The 22,288-nt window shown below is 39.2% G+C and overlaps 2 protein-coding genes across 4 annotated transcripts in view; one reads left to right on the top strand and one right to left on the bottom strand.

Moving 5' to 3' along the window:
• Positions 1 to 12,321, bottom strand: part of LOC135550519 (oligophrenin-1-like) — a 37,297-nt gene extending 24,976 nt beyond the window's left edge. For all 3 annotated transcript variants that reach the window (XM_064981425.1, XM_064981423.1, XM_064981424.1), the window contains exons 1-10: positions 11,912 to 12,321; positions 9,186 to 9,281; positions 8,596 to 8,657; positions 8,064 to 8,135; positions 2,955 to 3,056; positions 2,621 to 2,731; positions 1,058 to 1,162; positions 739 to 868; positions 534 to 634; positions 213 to 304 (exon numbers count right to left, since the gene is read on the bottom strand). In XM_064981425.1, coding sequence (XP_064837497.1) covers positions 213 to 304; positions 534 to 634; positions 739 to 868; positions 1,058 to 1,162; positions 2,621 to 2,731; positions 2,955 to 3,056; positions 8,064 to 8,135; positions 8,596 to 8,657; positions 9,186 to 9,281; positions 11,912 to 12,065 — 1,025 coding nt within the window. In that variant the 5' untranslated portion in view covers positions 12,066 to 12,321. The remainder of the gene's footprint in view (positions 1 to 212; positions 305 to 533; positions 635 to 738; positions 869 to 1,057; positions 1,163 to 2,620; positions 2,732 to 2,954; positions 3,057 to 8,063; positions 8,136 to 8,595; positions 8,658 to 9,185; positions 9,282 to 11,911) is intronic.
• Positions 12,322 to 12,697: 376 nt separating this feature from the next.
• Positions 12,698 to 19,245, top strand: LOC135550518 (protein YIPF6). The gene is made up of 7 exons (XM_064981422.1): positions 12,698 to 12,799; positions 13,539 to 13,667; positions 15,016 to 15,094; positions 15,638 to 15,680; positions 17,768 to 17,893; positions 18,074 to 18,231; positions 18,716 to 19,245. Exons 1-7 carry the CDS (start codon positions 12,767 to 12,769, stop codon positions 18,835 to 18,837), a joined length of 690 nt encoding a protein of 229 aa, XP_064837494.1. The 5' UTR covers positions 12,698 to 12,766; the 3' UTR covers positions 18,838 to 19,245.
• Positions 19,246 to 22,288: the final 3,043 nt, after the last annotated feature.

Below are 22,288 nucleotides of genomic sequence, written 5' to 3'. Positions count from 1 at the left end.
ACTGAGTTTGCCATCTGCTTCCAGCAGGATATAGAGGAGCCTGCTGCCAACTGATTGTTTGGGCTAGAATCCACTCTGTACCCACACACCCAGTGTCCTTGTAGACCACCTGTTCACCTCACTGCTCAAACTTGTTTATCCCAAAAGGCATGTATCATCTTATACAAAGTCTACCTCATCTCGAAGTCTGAAAGTGGAGCATTTGTACTAACCTCTCGTAAGTTTCAATATCAAAGCAGAAGCGCTTGTCTATTGATTCTGTCTTTCTGCGGAAGCAGGATTTAAGCTTCAGCTCTGTGGGGCCCTGGAAGAAACCATGATGACAGTGTGTAGGTAAAAGGTGGGGGAGAGAGGGCGAGAGAGAATCTCTACATTAAAGCTTTGGAGAAAGTTAATAAAATAGTAAAAACACAAGTAATATATGAGCGCATGTGCATTTAAATCATTCCATTGAGTCTGATCAAATATCAGAGATGTGACAGATAGTTGTTCAAGTGTCTTATACAGATTATACGACCCATTTTATGACCTACCTGTTTGGTTGCAGGTTTTGGTTCAGCAGGGACCATGACAAACAGCTTGCTGTCTTTGTGATACTTACAGTAGTACTTCACCCATGACACACCCAAGGCCCCTGAGAGAGCAGGGTGTTTGTTTATCATGTCAGGTCAGGGCTTATTGAATACAACATGTTGAGAGGAATGTAGCAGGTTTACAAACTGTAGCATGCATACTTACACTTCTCCTGAGAGTACAAGTAGCCCTCAATGACTGGTTGGCTGTGCATTTTACCAATCTGGGTTGGATGCTTCATTCTCTTCATCAGCTCCTCTATCTCCTCACGAGTGCTCTCAAAGTGGTTCCGCGTCTGCAGACCACATCAAAACACACTCAGACTCACGGTCATGTTCGATGGTTATTGGGAAGCTCTATGACAGCTTCCTGGAGTCCCAACTCGACCCATCACCATTACTATATCTCTCGCCTCCGGGTTTAGGCATCATCATTATTGAGTCTCATTTAACTAATGTTGTCATTACCATCGGTAGCTACTCACATTCTGCAAGCTGATCTGCAGCTCTTGCTTATAGGGCATGAAGTCCTGAGTCATCTCCACCGTCAGGTTGTTGAGTGTCAGGATACTGTGAAGAAATGCCAGCACCTGTTCATTAAAAACAACACAACATACAAGTCAAAGTCCAGACCTGAATCCAATCGAGAATCTGTGGAAAGAACTGAAAACTGCTGTTCACAAATGCTCTCCATCCAACCTCACTGAGCTCGAGCTGTTTTGCAAGGAGGAATGGGAAAAAATTTCAGTATCTCGATGTGCAAAACTGATAGAGACATACCCCAAGCGACTTACAGCTGTAATCGCAGCAAAAGGTGGCACTACAAAGTATTAACTTAAGGGGGCTGAATAATTTTGCACGCCCAATTTTTCAGTTTTTGATTTGTTAAAAAAGTTTGAAATATCCAATAAATGTTGTTCCACTTCATGATTGTGTCCCACTTGTTGTTGATTCTTCACAAAAAATACAGTTTTATATCTTTATGTTTGAAGCCTGAAATGTGGCAAAAGGTCGCAAAGTTCAAGGGGGCCGAATACTTTAGCAAGGCACTGTATAATGATAATTGTTCAAAAATGGTCCTGTCACTATATTCTTATAACGGGAACATTAATTTTATAATACTTTTCCCAAAAATATTCTACCCCCTTTTCTCCCCAATTTCGTGGCATCCAATTGTTAGTAGCTACTATCTTGTCTCATCGCTACAACTCCCGTACGGGCTCAGGAGAGACGAAGGTTGAAAGTCATGCGTCCTCCGATACACAACCCAACCAAGTCGCACTGCTTCTTAACACAGCGCGCATCCAACCCGGAAGCCAGCCGCACCAATGTGTCGGAGGAAACACCGTGCACCTGGCAACCTTGGTTAGCGTGCACTGTGCCCGGCCCACCACAGGAGTCGCTGATGCGCGATGAGACCCTCACCTAACCCGGACGACGCAAGGCCAATTGTGCGTCGCCTCACGGACTTCCCGGTCGCGGCCGGTTACGACAGAGCCTGGGCGCCTGGAGTCTCTGGTGGCACAGCTGGCGCTGCAGTACAGCGCCCTTAACCACTGCGCCACCCGGGAGGCCCTGAATATTATAATACTTAATGAAGTGAAGTGTAAGAGTTCATCTCCGTACTACAGTAACCTTGCGTACCAGACTTCTAGACTCTCATAGCTGTTCAAAGGCTGTTCTTAACACTCACTCATACCGTACTCTAACACTGACCTATTGCTAATCTAGAATTGGGTTCAAATGAGAAATCAAAATCGATGAGATTGTGAGTCATTCTTTCCTAGTGTGCCATGTTAGACTTGCCTGTCTCAATGTGCAATGGTGTTCAGAGTTAATTATGGTTGTTCAGGATGTGTGCCACTGATCCACTGTGGCCGTAGCATATAACAGGTTTCACAAGCAGCATCTGTAGCTGTGTGTGTGTGTGTGTGTGTGTGTGTGTGTGTGTGTGTGTGTGTGTGTGTGTGTGTGTGTGGATATCCATGCAACAACACAGGGAGGTGTAAACAGGAAGTGTGGACGACAGAGAGGAAGAAAACACTCACAGGCTCCACCACATCAAACTTCTTCCTGTCCTGCACCTGCTGGATCTGGTACACATATTCCACTGACGACTCATAGAAGTTCCGCCTCTCTTTGTCCAGCAGCTCGTCAGCCTTTGGAGGGATGAAATGGTGATTACAAAAGCAGCTTGTTTCCGAATAGTCTTAATATTTGTTGTTAATGGCTAAACTTTAAGCCGGTGAGCATGAGCCAGTTGAGTTATCCAATTAGGGAGCATTAGAATAAAATATTCACATTTTACAAACAAACTTTTAATCCCTTCAGAGTTCAATTAAACTCTTTACAGGAAGTCTCTGTTGAGGGATTTCCACCAACCTCCTGCAGCTGAGTTTCCTTCTTCTTAGCAGACAAATTCAGATGTTTATCTAACTGAGAGTAATATTTTTCACTCTCTTTCTCAAACTTCTTCCTTCTTTCCTAAAAGACAGACAGAAGTTTATTCAATAAATTACACAATAATTCAACAAAACATTAGACATGCTTTTCAGTGTGAGACTTCATCATGTGTCAACAAGAATAATAGCAAGATCATAATGTCATAATCGTAACAGTTTGTACATGCACATGTTGCTCCACACAGCCATAACTGGCCTTGATCAGTTGAGATCATTGTTTTCCAAACCTCTCCCGGGGGACTACAAAACAGTCCACAGTGTTGTTCTCACCCTGCACTAAACCCTCACACACCTGATTCAACTAATCAAGGGGCTCTATTTTTGTCTGGCACTAAGGTGGTGCAAGTGTCAAAACACAAGTTAGCTGGCAATTACAGCATGTAAAAACTGGCACTCTGGCATTTTCCAACCCTTGCGCCAGTATCAGCCCGCTGGCACTGAGGTGAAAGGAGTGGCAATATTTGAGGTGTGTCCTTAAAAACTAGCGCAAAAGTGACAATTTTATTCAGTATAAATAGGGAGATTTGACTCACCAAAAGTAGGTCTTAGCGTTAAAGCGTTTGGTTATTTAATATCCACGACACATAGTGCCCAAATGCTCATGGAACAACAGAAATGTGCTCTTTGTGCCCGTGTACATATAAATGAAGGACGTTTTTTTTTCTTCTGCCCAATGCATTCACCAGTACCGAATACTATCAATAAAAGGTTTGGCTCGTGAGACCACTTTGAAATAAATCTTAATCACCAAAGCTTTAATAAAAAAATAACGTTTGGGAGCAGCAAAACAGTAAGCGAGCATCCCCTTTTTATCTACAATAGGACAGAATAATTTGAATAATTTTGGAGGAGCACGGCTTTGGTAACTAGACAAGAGGCACTCTTTGGAAAAAGGGATGGATACAAACAAAATGGAGTGTGCAGGTAGGCTTACTGTATGTGAATAACGCAAAAGCATGCCAGTAAAAGCCTCACAAGATGACCATTTAGACACCTTTTATGATCGGCTACAATGCATAGGCCAGAAAGACAGCAGACACATTGCTGTTTAACCAGCTTTCGTTATAGTAGGGTAAGGGTAGCCTACTGAGGGCTTGGTTTTTAATCTAATGAAAATAACTTAGATGTTTCTAAATACAGCACGTGTGTCACCGTCATCGTCTCATCTCTCATTCCATGATAGGCATATGTACATGTAGCCTACGTGAGGCGCGTTCACACTGCACTTTAGCCCAGGGCTAAGTGAAGTTTTTAGCCTGGTGCTGAGCGAGTGTTCACACTTGCACATTCTAAAGTAGGCAAGCACCAACCTTAGCCCAGGGATAGCTGGCCCTGCTCCTGAGCAAGGTTAGCGCTGACTTTTCAGGGCTAGCCCAAGAAACATGGTTCCAAAATAGCCTGTGTGAAATGGGCTCAAGAACAACGCATGTTATTTTCTGGGTAACAATTAAGTACTTTATTGTAATAGAGTTCCATTAAAATGGGCAAAACTAGCTTTTTAGCATTTTTTTTTTTTACATATCACCATGGACAGCTAAAATGCCACACCCATGCAAGCCTGCTGGTTAGAAGGTCCTGTGTAGATGGTTAGAAGGTCCTGTGTTTCCAAACAGCAACTATTAGGCAATAACACTGATCAAATTGATCAAAGGAAAAAATGAATTTTGACTGCATTGGACCTTTAATAAACGGATGAGGACACAAATATTCCGTGCCCCTAGATGAATTGGAGTTGATGACAATGCAAAGGCAGTCAATAACATACACAACCTGAGACAACCGCATGCAGTATTAATCCTTGGAACAAGTTGATTTGCCAGTGAATGGTCAAGCCCTCGTCCCACAACTCCCACCTACAACTTATATATTAATCAAAACCCAGCCTTTTCGCGGCACCGTCACCTATTGTGCCCATAATTCCTGCTTGGAAATTAGCACAAATATTTCTGAAACACCCCCGGACCTATAGCGCTACCGTCAGCGCTAAGATTTACCATTGCGTTAGTTTGTTAAAATAGAAGGTTTGTGCGTTGAGTATTAATTGATTAGATGAATCAGGTCTGTTAGTGCAGGGCTATAACAAAAATGTGGGCTAGGTGGGAAACCCTGGTGTAGATAGTACTGCCAACACGCTTGGAAGGCCTAGCATTTGTTTGAGCTAGCTTCTCAGCTGAGGTCATCTGCAGTTGATTACAGATGCCAAAGCACTACAGTCCACAATCTGTTGGACTCGACCATAGCTTCCTTGGCAAAGGGAAGAGAGTCACACAAATATTTAGTAGGATAAAGCGAATCTACCACTTCTTGAAATCAATGTCCATGTATTTAGTACAAATGCTGAGACTAATGTGTGATAGATAGATCTGGAAACACTACATAATTTCAACGTGGATAATTTGGTCGAGACGTTGATCAATGGGATTACAAATTATATTCACCCTCTCAAACAGATAGTTGAATTTCCTATGTGTTATCACTGCTTTCAACTATCTAAAAGCACAACCAAATTCCCATGGAAAACAATGTCTGATATTTGGATTCGTTGTCACCCAAACATTTAAAAGCCCAGCAAATTTCAAATGGGAATAAAATATCAGACATTTTGTTTTGTTAGACAACAGATTAATGTGACATCACTGTGATTAACCTAATAGCAGAACCAAATGACTGGGATTGCAATTGAGATGACATTAAAAGAACATGGTGCAAGTGATCAATGCCATTTGAGATTCAGCGCAGATTATTATAGCAATGGTGAAGATCTCCACAGACCTGTGATGACTTAAGAATGTGATCTTGAACATAGTTTATATGATTACATAAGACCTGTATAGTTTTAGTAAGCTCAACATGTGGCCACAAATGTGTTAACTTGTTTTAAGGGAGAATATTACAGTCCTTTGTAAGATAGCCTAAATTAAGGAAAATATTTACTGCATTACAAAGGTAATATAAAATTGTGTTTGGTTGACAATGCGACCAAATATCAACATTTAAAGGAGGAGATTTATCTACTGCTTGGATATTTCCATCTGAGCCACAGGCTTAATCACATTATTTTACTTTTGGTTGAGTGTGAGATGTGAATCCAATATCATTTGTTAACTTGTCAACAAGTTATTGGATTTCAAAAGTGACCGTGTGTTTGGTTGTCAACGCAACCAAATATAAACATTTGAAGGAGACGTATCTTATGCTTGTGTAGTTCCATCTGTGCCACTGACTTTAGATGCACTATAAATAAAGTGTGATGAGTTAGTCCTATACTTTCACTTACAGTGAGCTCCAAACCAAAAGTATTGGGATAGTGACAGATTTTAGTTTTGGCTCTGTACTCCAGCACATTGGATTTGAAATTATACAATGACTACGAGATTAAAGTGCAGGCTGTCAGCTTTAATTTGAGGGTATTTTCATCCATATCGGGTGAAACTGTTTAGAAATGACAGCACTTTTAGTACATTGTCCCCCATTTTAGGGGACCAACAGTATTGGGACAAATTAACAAGCTTAGTATTTGGTCCCATATTCCTAGCACACAATGATTAATTACATCAAGGAATGTGAGACCAAACACTAAACTTTCGACTACTTTAATACACATAAGTGAATTTGTCACATTACTTAATAATTCAATATCACATTCAATTTGAAATCAACCAGAGCTTGAAACCCTAGACTGTTAATTTTAAACAGTTCTGGGTTGAATTCAAACAAGTGTTGTTGATGACTTTGTAAAATGCTACATAGGTCTAAATATCATTCTTGCTGAAGTATGGCCGCATTTCATTTGCTCAGTTCTTATTTATTTTATTTAACTAGGCAAATCAGGTAAGAACAAATTCTTATTTACAACCTGGATGATGCTGGGCCAAATTCTGCGCCGCCCTATAGGACTCCCAATCACGGCCGGTTGTGATACAGCCAGGAATCGAAACAGGGTCTGCAGTGATACCTCTAACACTGTGATGCAGTGCCTTAGACCACTATACCACTTGGGAGCCTAAACCACCCTGGACTCAGGGGTAGACTCAGGGGTAGATGTAACATAGTACATTTAAATCTTCGGGGAAGAGTTAGCTAACATGCTAAGTAGTTGCAAAGTTGCCAAGTTGTCAGCAATGACATTCGAACACACAATACCCATAACTGTATTTTCCATGTTGATTCCATATCACAAAACGTTGAAAAATTAAGTTGATTCAACCAGTTTGTGCCCAGTTGGAAGCTCCTTCCTCCAGAACTTGTCTTTCTACATTTATGTAGTCGACACTAGTGGTGTTACTGCAGCACATCTACTCACCTTTGGCTATTTATTCACTTAATCTAAAGGCTCAATTCAATCAACCTGCATTGCAGTAGGACCAAGTATATAATAATTTTGCACGCCCAATTTTTCAGTTTTTGATTTGTTAAAAAAGTTTTAAATATCCAATAAATGGTGTTCCACCTCATGATTGTGTCCCACTTGTTGTTGATTCTTCACAAAAAAATACAGTTTTATATCTTTATGTTTGAGGCCTGAAATGTGGCAAAAGGTCGCAAAGTTCAAGGGGGCCGAATACTTTCGCAAGGCACTGTATAGAACTAGTAAATTTGAATCGTCTTTGCAATGGTAAAAAAGTTTAAAGTTGATCAACTGGGTCAGTTTATGGTGGGACTGGATAGGTATACTAAAAACAAAAAAATTGTGTTTGACTGAATGTCTTGCTGAATAAGTAGGTTGGTGTCATGAGCTTCGTGCTGAATTTTCACAACAAGTAAATCGGGAGGAGATGGAGGAAGGGGGCCCGTGTCACCTCAGCAGCACATGAGAGTATGATTTATATGCACTGCCAAAACTCAGATCCTGTTTATCTCCCCTCTAGTTAAAGTGAAAATGTGCTACATGAGCACATGACTGTTCAATGAAAAGTAGGTATACTCAACAATCCAATCCAACAACCAATAATTGTAAAATGTATATACTGAAGTATCCACCACAGTAAATATTATAAATAAATTAATATAAAGCTAAATATGAACTCACCTTTGTCACTCCTATTTGCTCCTTGCGAAACTTCTCCAGTGGCTTGATAAGCAAATCACAAGCATTCTGAACCTGAACGAGGAAAAAACATGAAACATTGAGTGTTCTGTTGGCCATTTGGCAAAAGCATGCCATGCATTACATTACAAACATGCAAGATTAGTTATGATAAGAAATTGGATGAAAAAGGAAACCAAGCAATTAGAAGCCTAGAAATGAACAGGGAATTATCTTGCACTCCAGCAGGTGTTGCTCTTCTGCCCCTCAAAAAGAGCAACACCTGTAATTATAGAGTAGCTGTGTTTTAGAAAAAAATCCTTAAAGCATCCAGAAAGCCCAGTATAACAGGATCTGCTGCTTTTCACTGCACACTGATAATGCAGTGTCATGACACTACTATTTATATTGCACAGGTCCAAAGGAGGACAAGACCAGAGACAGAGTTCACCCCAGGAAGCCAGTTCCAGTTGGGGTTTCTCTTATTTCCACCTCTGGCTGTATGAGGGTCAAAAAGGTGCTGCTGATAACCCACCAGCATCATCCTGTCATCCTCCACTTCCTGTAGGAGACCAGCAAACTCCTGGAAAGACTCCGCTGTAGACGAAGAGAAAGATAGATATTAGGTTACATATCATAACTAGGACACACATGTACATAACTACATATTCATTACAACAACGTAATGTGTTATCAAGACATTCTAGCTGTGTGCTGGTGTCACAATACATTTACAGTCTTGTAATGTCACATTACATTATGGTGTGGCCTGTGTTATGTAACTGTATAGTGAATATATTTGGCAGAGGTCTTGTTTCGTTATTATATAATGTGGTACACATTTTCCCTAGAAGATGGCAGGTTCATATGCACTGAACAAGGGAGGAAGTGAAATCAATAAAGGCTTTGTGCCATCACCAACAACAAAAAATAACTTCCTAATTCATAAAGTCAAATACACTGAAACTTTGAGAAACATTAAGAAATTTATTGCCAACCAGTCAATGCTGGGGAGAAAAGTAATAAGGCTGACTAGACTAGAACCATATAGAGATATGCAGAATATGGCTTTCAGGCTGACCAATACAGTAAGTGTATGTATGACAAAGCACTATATGAACTTACCAATGTTCATCTCATCATCTGTCAGAGAATCACCAATGAAGTCAAACTGGAACACACTGAGTGTCTGGGAGAACTTCTGCACTGCCACAGAATAACCTTCATAAAACACACATTACACATCGACACAATCAACATAATAACAGTAGCACTTTACATTTAGATTTTAAAGGATAAAGTGTGTAATTAGGACATTATCAATTAAATGGTGATATTTATTTTGGTGATTGCCAAACATGGAGCTTATATGTGATTGAACTGTTATCATTACAGTTCAGCCATGAATAAATAAGCACAGTATTTGGAGAGCAACTAAACAGAAAATGTATGTTTGAGGAAGTCATGCTGCCTGGAATAATAAGAATAAGGAGGCCCACCCACTTCCCCTTAGACAACTCTTGGTTTGGGCTAACTCAGGACTTTTGTCAAAGTTAGAGACAGGTACTGGTTGGTTCCCATGACTAGCCCAGACAGGCAGCAGCATGAGAACACATCAAATACTTTCTGGTTGCTGAATTTCACCATCAGAAATACAAATAATATACTTAAGCAATAATGTCCGAGGGGGTGTGGTATATGGCCAATATACCACTGCTAAGGACTGTTGTGCACGACGCAACGCGGAGTGCTAGGACACAGCCTGTAGCCTTGTATATTGGCCATATATCACAAACCCCTGAGGTGCCTTACTGCTATTATAAACTGTTTACCAACGTAATTAGAGCAGTAAAAATAAATGTTGTCATACCCATGGTATACGATCTGATATACCACGGCTTTCAGCTAATCAGGATTCAAGGCTCGAACCACCCAGTTTATAAATCATCTATTTTCAGCATTCTAATGAGTGAAGACAGTCATTACATGAGCATAGGTGCGTCAAATTCCTTTTACCTCAGGGGTGTGCCAATGAAGAGGCAGAAAATATCAGACAGACTAGTCCAACAATAACATAGCCCATCCTTTCAGTCAAAGGCAATTCTGTAATTAGGGTTTTCAATTTTTTGTAGAACAGTGTCATTGTACAGGCAAAAGTCAGTGACAAGTCTGCTGAAAACTGCCTGAAAAAATGATCAACAACCCCACCAACAAAACTTTTCTGGACAGCTTCCACACAAATATGCTGAAGATGGTAAACAACATAGCAGAGGACCTCTCCCATATGCTAAACTCAGAGTGTGTGCTCCTGCCATCCAGGAAGCGCTACAAACTTCCCTGATGCAAATGAACTAGGTACAAATACTAATTTGTGATACAACCACTGACCCTTATGAACAAATAAGGACATTAGGGGAATCATTCAGGAATGTGCAATAATGAAAAGTGTTAAGCAAAATGTAACTGTGTAAAATATCATGTAATCATTGAAAGTATAGGGTTGTGCAATAACATTAGTGCAATAACATTATGCGCAATGCTCAAGGACCTTGGACAGTAAGGGAATGTGCTATAAAATGAGTATATGGTAAGAATCCTTAAGCTGCACTTTTTCTGATCTGCAAAGGCAGCATTTTCTCCTTATATGTAGAGTAAAATATCACATGGCAGTGGTTTTGGTGGAGGAGAAAACAGGAAGGAAAAGAGACAGGACCATGGCATGGATAAGGCACAGCACGACACAAATGAAAAAACGTTGTTTATGCTACAGGTTCATGTTGCTTATGCAGTTGCGTCTAACAAGGAATCACTGAGGAATGCCTATGTTCACTTACGCTTTTTTAGCATGTGGTTTGGGTTTGGTTATTGACTGTGCAAACATCAGGTCATATGTTTTTGTATGACTGCAACAAACATTTAAGCCTACCTAAAATGCTCTGTGGATTTTGACTGACTTTATGAAGCACAGTAAAATGTCACATGAGCAAGTCAGCATGGGATGAGTCATACCTACCAGAGTTCCCCAGAGTTAAGTTACACTATAGCTGTAGGTTGTCTGTCTATTAGGTCATGTTTTTTACATGTTATGCTAGTTACATAATTGATAGTCTGCCTTCACAGCCCACTGTCATCCACTAATTATTTATCAAGAAAAGTAACATGTTAGTTAGGCTGATAAACGGGTTGAAACTGTTAGCTTGTCATTCAGCTGCTAGACAAATACTGAACTTGTGTTACTGTAAAATGATGTTAAATCAAAATTGAACAGTAATCAATACCAATACAGTCATATTAGGTCACTATTTTGCACACAATGAATTTGCTATGTTTTTCCATTGATGATGTTATGGATCTGTTCACACTCATGTATTTTTACAGGAATCCATAAGGAGCTCCAACAGATTATAAACAGTCTGGTTCGAGCCACGAATGCTGATTGGCTGACACCCGTGGTATATGGTCTGATATACCACGGCTATGACAAAAACATGTATTTTTACTGCTCAATTTACGTTGGTAACCAGTTTATAAAAGCATTAAGGCACCTGAAGGGTTTGTGATATATGGCCAATATACAAGGCTAAGGGCTGGATCCATGCAGGCGTCGTATATAAGCACAGCCCTTAGCCTGGTATATTGGCCATACTACACCCCCTCGTGCTTATTGCTTCATTATATCATATCAAAGCAGGCTTTGCTTTTTGGAAACAATTGCTCAACTAATTTGTATGTTGGCTGTGTCTAAACAATGCAGGTTCCTCCTCTTCGACATACTACATAGAAAAACATTAAACCCCACAAACAATCTATATAGAAAGTAGTAAAAAGGGTGAAGAAAGAGAGAAGCTTACCCTTGATTGCATTGATTACACTGTTGCCGTCTTTGATTACATCTTTGAGAAATTTGCTTGTTCTTTCCAATTCTAATTCATAGCATTTTAGTCTTTCTCTAAAATCCGGACTATCCTCATAGCAGTCGCTGAACTCAAGAGGAGGATGCCCCATTGCTTATTTTTGGAATGATGTACAGTAGCCTAGATGTTAAAGTTAGAAATCTGAATTAATGCATCGAATCAGTGCAGAACATTGTCGATAACATTTCCAGATTGAAATTTGAGTAGCCCACTACTCCAGATATGAATGCTGTCGAATCCCTGGACCCGTGGCACACAGTGACTCTTCTTTGGTTCCTTGATGCATTAATTCATTAGGTAAACAATGTTAGCTGATTCTTGTTACAATGTATTTTCGTGTCTATCTGGTTCGGTGTTGCCAAGGACCGCCTCCTTTCACACCCATAATATAATTCTTAAAGGAACAACTACACCAAATATTTTCCATATTGTAATATTTTACTTGTTGTTCTTGTCTCTTACTTCATGTCAATTTGACAAGTCAAGACAATATACTTTGATCCCCCAACCCCACTTAGCGCAGCGCCCATTGAAAATTGCAACGCAAATCCCTCCATATTGGCATCAAACATCCCATTATTTGCATCAGTCACTGTTTATACTAGTATTACATTCTTACTGGAATATATTCCGTTTGAAAATGTGCTAATCTTAGACATTCTGGAGGCCATGCAAACATAAAAGTGTGTCTACTATGTCTAGTTTCTGTACGTTTTTTCTCTCAAGCATGTTATCAAGCCACGTGACATCATGGTCATAGCATGACGTCTCATATGCGTCTGGACAGAGAAAATGGCGGAAGTGGATGAGTTCAGTAAACCTATGGTAAGAATAAAATACATAATGTAACTACCGGTATTCTTGTACAACAGTGTATGAATTCTTTAATATCTTGTTTTTTATATTATACACGAACGTTTTATTAAGCGTTTCTGATGCCAATATTAAATACAGATAGCTAGTAAAGGAATGTCAACATGGGTGTTCCAAGTTAGATTAACTACAATAGCTAACAGTTAGCTAACGTTAGGTAAACGCGTCAACACAGAGAGCGAGAGAGACAAGCACTCCAATGAAAGTCACTGTCCATGCAAAAGTACTAAATGTCTTCCAAAACCTGAGGGAGAACTATAGCAACTGTAACGTTAGCTGTCTAATGTTAGCTAGTTAGCTAACTGTATAACTAACGTTAGCTAAAGTACAGTAAATATATTTGCGCTAGTTAACAAAATGTATTAAGACCGCAGTGAATTAGCATGACGAAAGTGCATTGGCTAAATGCCAAAAATCGGTTGTTGTCATTATTGAGAAACAAGTATTTATGTGTAACGTTATCTGTGTTTAGGGTGTCAGGTAGCGTTCGGCCAGTAACCTAAAGGTTTCTGGATCGAATCCCCGAGCTGACAAGGTACAAATCTGTCGTTCTGCCCCTGAGCAAGGCCCCGGGCGCCGAAGACGTGGATGTCTATTAAGGCAGCCCCCGCACCTTAAATTCTGAAGACACATTTCATTTGAATGCATTCAGTTGTACAACCCCCTTTCCTTTTCCTTGTATTATCTCCAGTTTGCAGGTCTGTCAGATGTATCCATATCAGGAGACATCCCTGTTGAGGGTGAGATCAATGTGCCGGTTGGAACACCCAGTCATGATGACGAATACTCCACACTGGATGAACCTGTCAAAGACACCATAGTAAGATTTCCCTCTTCATACCATACTGTGTACACTTCCATCTTACATGACCCCTTTTTTAATTTGGCTTACATTATATGTTGAAGGCCCAGTGCAGTCAAAAATTAGATTTTCATATGTTTTATATATATTTCCACACTATGAGCATTGGCATAATATTGGGACAATTATAATAATGCCCTTTTAGTGTAAAAGCTGTTTAAAAAGACTGCCTGAAATTTCTGCCTGTTTAGGTGGGATGGTGTTTGTCTGCCTGGTGATACCACCAGGTGGTAAATTACTGTTGTTAACAGACCAATAAGAAAGACAATTGTAAACCTCTGTCAATAACTACTAGTTTTCAGTTTTCCCCTCCCCATTCAGACCCCTCCCAGTCAGTCCTAGCAAAATTCTTGCTTGAGAAATTGGTCTTTGCCAAGAAGCTATTGTTTTATTTTGACCATTCCAGTTGAAATCCATCACTATGATAATGTTTCCATCCACAGTTTTTAATGTGAGTAAAGTCATACCATATAATTTTAAAAAATCACTACAGATGTGATGGAAACAGGTAGATTCGGTACATAAAAAAAAAGGCCAAAAGATAATTTGTTTGTTTGACATGGTGGGATCTTTTTGTGTCTGTAAAATTAATTATGTGAGAAGTGGAGGTGGTGGAAATGCCTTTATGTGCAAATATGAATATAATAACCATCATATCGAGGTAAACTTGATATGGTGTGTGGTCCTCCCACTATGACTCGGAAACCATGCAGTTTATTAGGCTACAGATTAAATAAGTTATTTCACAGGGTGGGGAAAGTGCACGGTGATCTTGATGCTCCTTTCCAATAAATATCGAGGGTCTTATTCTGGTGACATGATGATTGATGCTTGACTACCGTTTGACAAATAAAAATATTCCTTATCCATAATGATCTCATCATGTAGACTAGCCTACCTACACAGCCTACCCGCACTGTATCTGTGAGCTGTTGGCAAGAGTGCACATGCCAAGACCAAAGTAGACATATTTGCTATTTAACACAACAGTTTTCGTAACAACTATCAGTAGAGTTTTGTCACTTTAGATTTTTCTTCGGTACATGATAACTTAAGAGTACATTTTGTGTGCACTATGTCATCACGCACAGACTTTTATCCACAACGAGTCAGTTTGGTGGGAAAATGCACATATTTTCTTTATACAGATTTTTGAATATTTACATGACAATCTGTTGCCAATTGAATAGAAACCTAGTTAGTAATGTACTTAATTGTCACTCAGAAATGATTTGATATTGGGATAGAAACGGCTGCACTGGACCTTTTAAAACCTCTCCTAAAATCCCTCTCATGTCTCATTTAGTTACGAGATCTGAAAGCAGTGGGGAAAAAGTTTGTTCATGTGATGTATCCTAAGAAGAGTTCAACGCTACTGAGAGACTGTGAGTACTATATACTTTGAAAGATGAATTAATCTTTTATACTATTCCAACACAATAAATTGGTATTACATCATGTGACCTAGCGGTATTTTACTTAGTTATATCTATCCAACACGTACAAGAATAACAGTATGTATATAACAAACATGATTTAAACTGACATTTGTAATAGTACCTAGGAAAATGTGACAAACGAAATGTGCCAGGTGTTTGGTCATCACTACTTAACATAGCCACAAAGTCATAATTATGGCTAAACCAGGCCTATTTCAATAATTTCTCTTTTTAAAATCTGATTTTAAACCTAACCTTAACTCCATTGCTAACCTTATGCCTAACTTTTAAATTAAGACCAAAAAGCACATTTTTGTTTTCAATAAATGTTTACAATATAGACAATTTTGACTTTGTGGTAACTAGTGAAAACCCAGGTGTTCTAGTAATATTAATTTAACTTCCTCCTGTACTACCTAGACAAATGTGACAATGGTAATTGTGTTTGATGTTCTAGGAAGATTGTGTTAACTTCCTCCTCTTTTCTAGGGGACTTGTGGGGCCCATTATTGCTCTGTGTGACACTGGCTCTGTGAGTATTCGTGTTTCAGTGTAGTAGCATAATATGACTGACACTCTTTTAAAGGGGCAATCTGCAGTTTCTACATCCATTTTTGGACTTATAAATTAATCATATGTACCCATTGATTCTTGAAGAATATAACTTGGAAATGCCTCATGAGCTTGGTTCCACTGTCATACCCCATCATAACCCAAAATGTAAACTTGTTTTACTCCGATGTTTGTAAACAAAGTAAATGTAAGCAAACACTATATAGCCTCAACATATGGTTAAAACGATAATTTTGATGTAATACAGTGCCTTGCGAAAGTATTCGGCCCCCTTGAACTTTGCGACCTTTTGCCACATTTCAGGCTTCAAACATAAAGATATAAAACCATATTTTTTTGTGAAGAATCAACAACAAGTGGGACACAATCATGAAGTGGAAAGACATTTATTGGCTATTTCAAACTTTTTTAACAAATCAAAAACTGAAAAATTGGGCGTGCAAAATTATTCAGCCCCTTTACTTTCAGTGCAGCAAACTCTCTCCAGAAGTTCAGTGAGGATCTCTGAATGATCCAATGTTGACCTAAATGACTAATGATGATAAATACAATCCACCTGTGTGTAATCAAGTCTCCGTATAAATGCACCTGCACTGTGATAGTCTCAGAGGTCCGTTAAAAGCGCAGAGAGCATCATGAAGAACAAGGAACACACCAGGCAGGTCCGAGATACAGTTGTGAAGAAGTTTAAAGCCGGATTTGGATACCAAAAGATTTCCCAAGCTTTAAACATCCCAAGGAGCACTGTGCAAGCGATAATATTGAAATGGAAGGAGTATCAGACCACTGCAAATCTACCAAGACCTGGCCGTCCCTCTAAACTTTCAGCTCATACAAGGAGAAGACTGATCAGAGATGCAGCCAAGAGGCCCATGATCACTCTGGATGAACTGCAGAGATCTACAGCTGAGGTGGGAGACTCTGTCCATAGGACAACAATCAGTCGTATATTGCACAAATCTGGCCTTTATGGAAGAGTGGCAAGAAGAAAGCCATTTCTTAAAGATATCCATAAAAAGTGTTGTTTAAAGTTTGCCACAAGCCACCTGGGAGACACTCCAAACATGTGGAAGAAGGTGCTCTGGTCAGATGAAACCAAAATTGAACTTTTTGGCAACAATGCAAAACGTTATGTTTGGCGTAAAAGCAACACAGCTCATCACCCTGAACACACCATCTCCACTGTCAAACATGGTGGTGGCAGCATCATGGTTTGGGCCTGCTTTTCTTCAGCAGGGACAGGGAAGATGGTTAAAATTGATGGGAAGATGGATGGAGCCAAATACAGGACCATTCTGAAAGAAAACCTGATGGAGTCTGCAAAAGACCTGAGACTGGGACGGAGATTTCTCTTCCAACAAGACAATGATCCAAAACATAAAACAAAATCTACAATGGAATGGTTCAAAAATAAACATATCCAGGTGTTAGAATGGCCAAGTCAAAGTCCAGACCTGAATCCAATTGTGAATCTGTGGAATGAACTGAAAACTGCTGTCCACAAATGCTCTCCATCCAACCTCACTGAGCTCGAGCTGTTTTGCAAGGAGGAATGGGAAAGAATTTCAGTCTCTTGATGTGCAAAACTGATAGAGACATACCCCAAGCGACTTACAGCTGTAATTGCAGCACAAGGTGGCGCTACAAAGTATTAACTTAAGGGGGCTGAATAATTTTGCACGCCCAATTTTTCAGTTTTTGATTTGTTAAAGTTTGAAATATCCAATAAATGTCGTTCCACTTCATGATTTTGTCCCACTTGTTGTTGATTCTTCACGTTTGAAGCCTGAAATGTGGCAAAAGGTCGCAAAGTTCAAGGGGGCCGAATACTTTCGCAAGGCACTGTAGATGGTCTTTGTATCCATAGCCCTGTATATGAATTTGAGAGTGGTTGCTTTTCTCCAGCCCCATCTCTTTAGCTTTTTACTAAAATGGGGGTAGGTAAAATTCTTTGTTATTGTTTCAAGTGATGATTGCCATTTATGAATGAAAGACGACTGGAGAAGGATGCGCTATGGATTTATATTGTTTCCTTCCTGTTTTCAGGATGCTGCAGGGGGGTTCAGTTGACAGTAAGGAAGATGGAGGGCCCCAGTTTGCAGAGGTGTTTGTGATCATCTGGTTTGGATCTGTCATCATCACACTGAACTCAAAGCTGCTGGGAGGCACCATGTACGTATCTTTCTAGCCAGCTTCCAATCATTATAGTCAAATTAATCAAATAAAAATATGAAATGCTTTTGAACATGCAAGTACTGTAATATGATTAGTTCCTTAAGAGGTGAATTGTATTTATTAATTGAAAACTTAGACATATGTGCATTTAAAATTCCTGTTTTTTTTTTCTTCTAGATCGTTTTTCCAGAGCCTGTGTGTGCTTGGCTACTGCATCATGCCTCTGACTGTGGCAATGGTTGTCTGTAGGCTGGTGCTGCTGGGTGGGTCTGGGATGGTCAGCTTCATCGTTCGACTAATTGTGGTCACAGCATCATTCAGTTGGTCCACGTTTGGTAAGGAAAGTCCTTTTCATAAGGCGACAACTATATTACACGTCTTATTTGGTTGACTACGTTTATTGGTGCCAACACTCTACAAACTCATTGACTGTTTGCAGTCATACTGACTTACAGTAGGTGGAGCTGTTGCATAAAGATTAAACTTGTTCAAGTGTTCCTAATAACATTAGTACTACATTTTAATAGATTATACAGTCTAATCTTTATTATAACCTGGGTTGTTCGAGCCCTGAATGCTGATTGGCTGAAAGCCGTGGTATATCAGACCGTATACCACGAGTTTGACAACATGTATTTTTACTGCTCTACGTTGTTAACCAGTTTATAATAGCAATAAGGCTCCTTGAGGCTTTGTGATATATGACCAATATGCCACAGCTAAGGGCTGTGTCCAAGCAACCCTTAGGGGCTGTATTTTGGCCATAAAACACACCTCCTTAAGTCACTGATAACATGTATGTATATTATTTTCCCCCAGCCTCTACAGCTTTCTTAGCAGATAGCCAGCCTTCTAATCGCAAAGCTTTGGTGGTATATCCCGTCTTCCTCTTTTACTTCGTTATTGGATGGATGATTCTCACGTTCTCACCGTCTGCGTAACAGTGGACTTGTCTCTAAACTGAACTTATCACAATCCATTTGGAATAGAAGGATACAAATCAACACCATGTAATTTGTGGAATATGAGGACCATGATGTGTTGGAGGTACTCTTGGTGTAAAACGTTGTGCATTTTCCTTTGGTGCCACAAGGAAAATACTGAGATTTGACCAAAGTGCACAGTGCTTTGCCTCTCTCTCTTTTTGTTTCCATTATTGTTAAGCTCAGCTAAGAAATACAGTGGAGTACAATGCATACAAAAGAGTCTAAGTGAGGCTTTTCTGATATCCTTACAGGGACTATCTGCTTGATTAAACAGGCTCTCTGTGTCTCACATGAAGATATTACTTCTAGTACACTAGCAGTAGTAAAGGGGACCATGAGATCTATATTCTATGTGACATGGTCCATTTAATCTAATATGTGATGCCAGTGTGTATGCATACTGTACACTGCCTTATGCCCCATTTTCAAAATTTCTTAGGTTTCTGTTTTATTTAGATTATTTACAAGTAGTATTCTCATTTAAAAATTAAGATTTGATTATCCAAGGATGGTAAGTGGCAGTGTTGCTCAATTTTCATATGAGCAACATTTAAAATTATGTACAGTAGGTGGCTGTAGTTAACATTTACTGGGGAAGGTTATGTTATTATATATTTATAAATGTCCTGTTCTCTTTCAGTAATATAATTCTATTTAAACAGAAATGTGAAAATAAACTGTAATTCTCCAAAATCTGAATTTGTATTTGGTTCTATAATTGTTTTTATTTTTTTATTTGGTTCTGTAATATGGTGCAAAATCATTTTTTCTGTTGTTCAAATGCCAGTCAAGATCTCCGTGTAGCATGAATCACAAGGTACACCTTATGTACAGTCATCAAATGTATTGTACATGGGGGTAATCGCTCAGCCATTTACCACTTACAATTGACCATTGGTCCTTGTGGTTAGCTGTTACATAAAATACCTATCCAGGTGTGCTAAGATCGGACATGTGTCAGGAAAGCCTGGGCAGAGGAACAGGCCCATTTTAAAGCAGAGTTTAGACTCATAACTACTCAATATTACTTGTAGATCAGTCAGTCACCATTTACCCATGATGCATCACTGTTTTTATGCTCTCGAACACGGCCACTGATCACATCTGGTGTGCATCGTGATTTTTAAACATCTATGAGCAGGCAAAGGTTAGTAAGCAAATTAAGTTTATGTTGAAAAAGGGTGAATTTCCCCCTTAAAACTGACAAGAGGCATCACGCAGAGGGATCCCTGGCTTGAAGATATTGGGCTTTAGTGGAAAGTTTTAGTGGTAAGCCGGAAGTAGTTAACAAGTAAAGCCAGAAGAGGCACATATGCATCTGCTGTCGGACGACTTCTGCTGTTTCTAGGAAACACGTCAGTGGCAGACATGGCATTTGCCTTTGTTATTGCCGACGAGGTGGATGGTATTGAAATTCCACATCTACACAAAGCTGAATATGATCAGCATGGTCTAAGGAATAAATATCCTGATAAAGAAATTAGACACCAGTCCAAGCTCTAACATTCACAATACTTGTTTTGTATCTGATGGTTTTCTCAAAATAGAACCAGGAATTGAGTGCATAGGCTACTAGAATGAGAACTTATGTGTTATTGCATTATATGGGATATGCTCTATTTTTTGTCATTACTTTATGCCCTTGAACCTTCCTCATTATTTGTGACTGTGCAACATGGAATTGTAACAGATGTGATTTAAATATGGTCCACAAAGATTCTTACTGTATGGTAATTATTGCATGTCAGCATCACTACATCACCTGTAGTGTATTTATTTAATTCTCAACCTTTAGTAAGCATTTAAAGAACACAGTTGTATTTAATCACATGAAGGACAAAACACACTGTACAGAAAATGATTAGACTATACATGTACATCACTTCACATAAGTTACTGGGTAAACAATATGAAAAGCAGGCAAATGCACTTATTGACTCCACGACTGGTGGCTGGGGTAGTTTCTCATTAAGGGACTTATTCCTGGACACAGATTAAGCCTCTAAAATTGCCTGTGTAGAAATCCCCTACAACCCATATATCCTACAATATCTATTCCATTTTATTCACACATACTAGACAATCAACAAATTTGAATTTTTGGTGACATTATTACAGACGAGACAAATTGTAAGCTATGACGTAGCACATTACAGTAACATTGAGATAGCTATATTGTTGCAAGTAGGACATTTACTTTATTAATGTGGATCACATGAAGGCCTATGTGATAAGATTGTAAGGATGTAGAGCCTGTAGTGCCCTTTGCTTCCAAAAATCCAAGGTTGTCTCCCACAATGCTTTGGTTCCGACTTCAAGTTGCTGTTGGTGAGGAGCAAATTTCCAGTTGACTGCAGTAGAAAGTTCATGACCTTTGATCACATGGTTCTGTAATGGTCATACCAAAGACATGCAGTCGACATGTAGTGTTTCTGATTTTGAACGGTTAAAATATTTGGAAGAATAAAAGTCCTTGCCTTGGTATGTGTTTTTCATGTCACTAATAATATAAAACCAATGTATGCAAATAAGAACTGAGGAATACAACATCAGTGGTTTAACTAAAAAGCATTTTTGCATATAATACAGGTAGTTAAATAACCTCTGTGAAACTTCTTACAGTAAACAGCATTTTCCACCACCATCAACAAAACACGAAATTATGGAAATGCTCGTGTAAGAATGGTATCGCATCCCCCCAATTGAGTTCCATACACTTGTAGAATCTATGCCATGGTGCAGTGAAGAAACTGTATGTTGGTGTTTCCTTTATTTGTCAGTTACCTGTAGCTTGTCTGTCAGTTACCTGTAGCTTGTCTGTAAAAACAATCTTTAGCAATGCAAATGTTTCTGCCTGCATCATGAAGTTTGTACTTATATAAGACTGTAACTACACCTAAAATAAGTGAAGGGAAGAAAATGCATGTTCCCTTTTCTGTCAAATTAGTAGTTTTTCGGAAGCTACTTAGGCTACACGGTGCTGAGCTACACTGACTAATCACAGTATTGTACATTTTCATCCACTTGTATTTTGGTAATAAAGTGTGAGATATCCCTCAAGAAGTATTTTCTAAAGTTATCTCAATGACATATTGCATTCAGTGTAGTCTAGAAAACATGTTTCAGTTAGATGGGTTTTTCTCTCCACTGTTACTGAACTTCCCACAAATACACGAGCCACCCTCTATTATCACACTCATCTAAAGTCCTTGATTGGACTGAAGACCATCACCAACAGAACAAAGACAGCATAGATCCCACTAAAGCATTTTAATTGAAGTTATTTCCCATCACCATCTCACCAACATTATATATATAAGTCCACTAAAGCTTTAGAGGGATCTTTGTAAAATGAACTATATTGGCCCAGGAAGCGATAGTTTGATATTCTTGTAGAGGAAAAAAG

This window comes from Oncorhynchus masou, chromosome 12 (assembly GCF_036934945.1).
Source record: "Oncorhynchus masou masou isolate Uvic2021 chromosome 12, UVic_Omas_1.1, whole genome shotgun sequence".
NCBI lineage: Eukaryota > Metazoa > Chordata > Actinopteri > Salmoniformes > Salmonidae > Oncorhynchus > Oncorhynchus masou.
The sequence above is the reverse complement of the archived record's forward strand: the minus strand, read 5'-3'. Positions and strand labels throughout refer to the sequence as shown.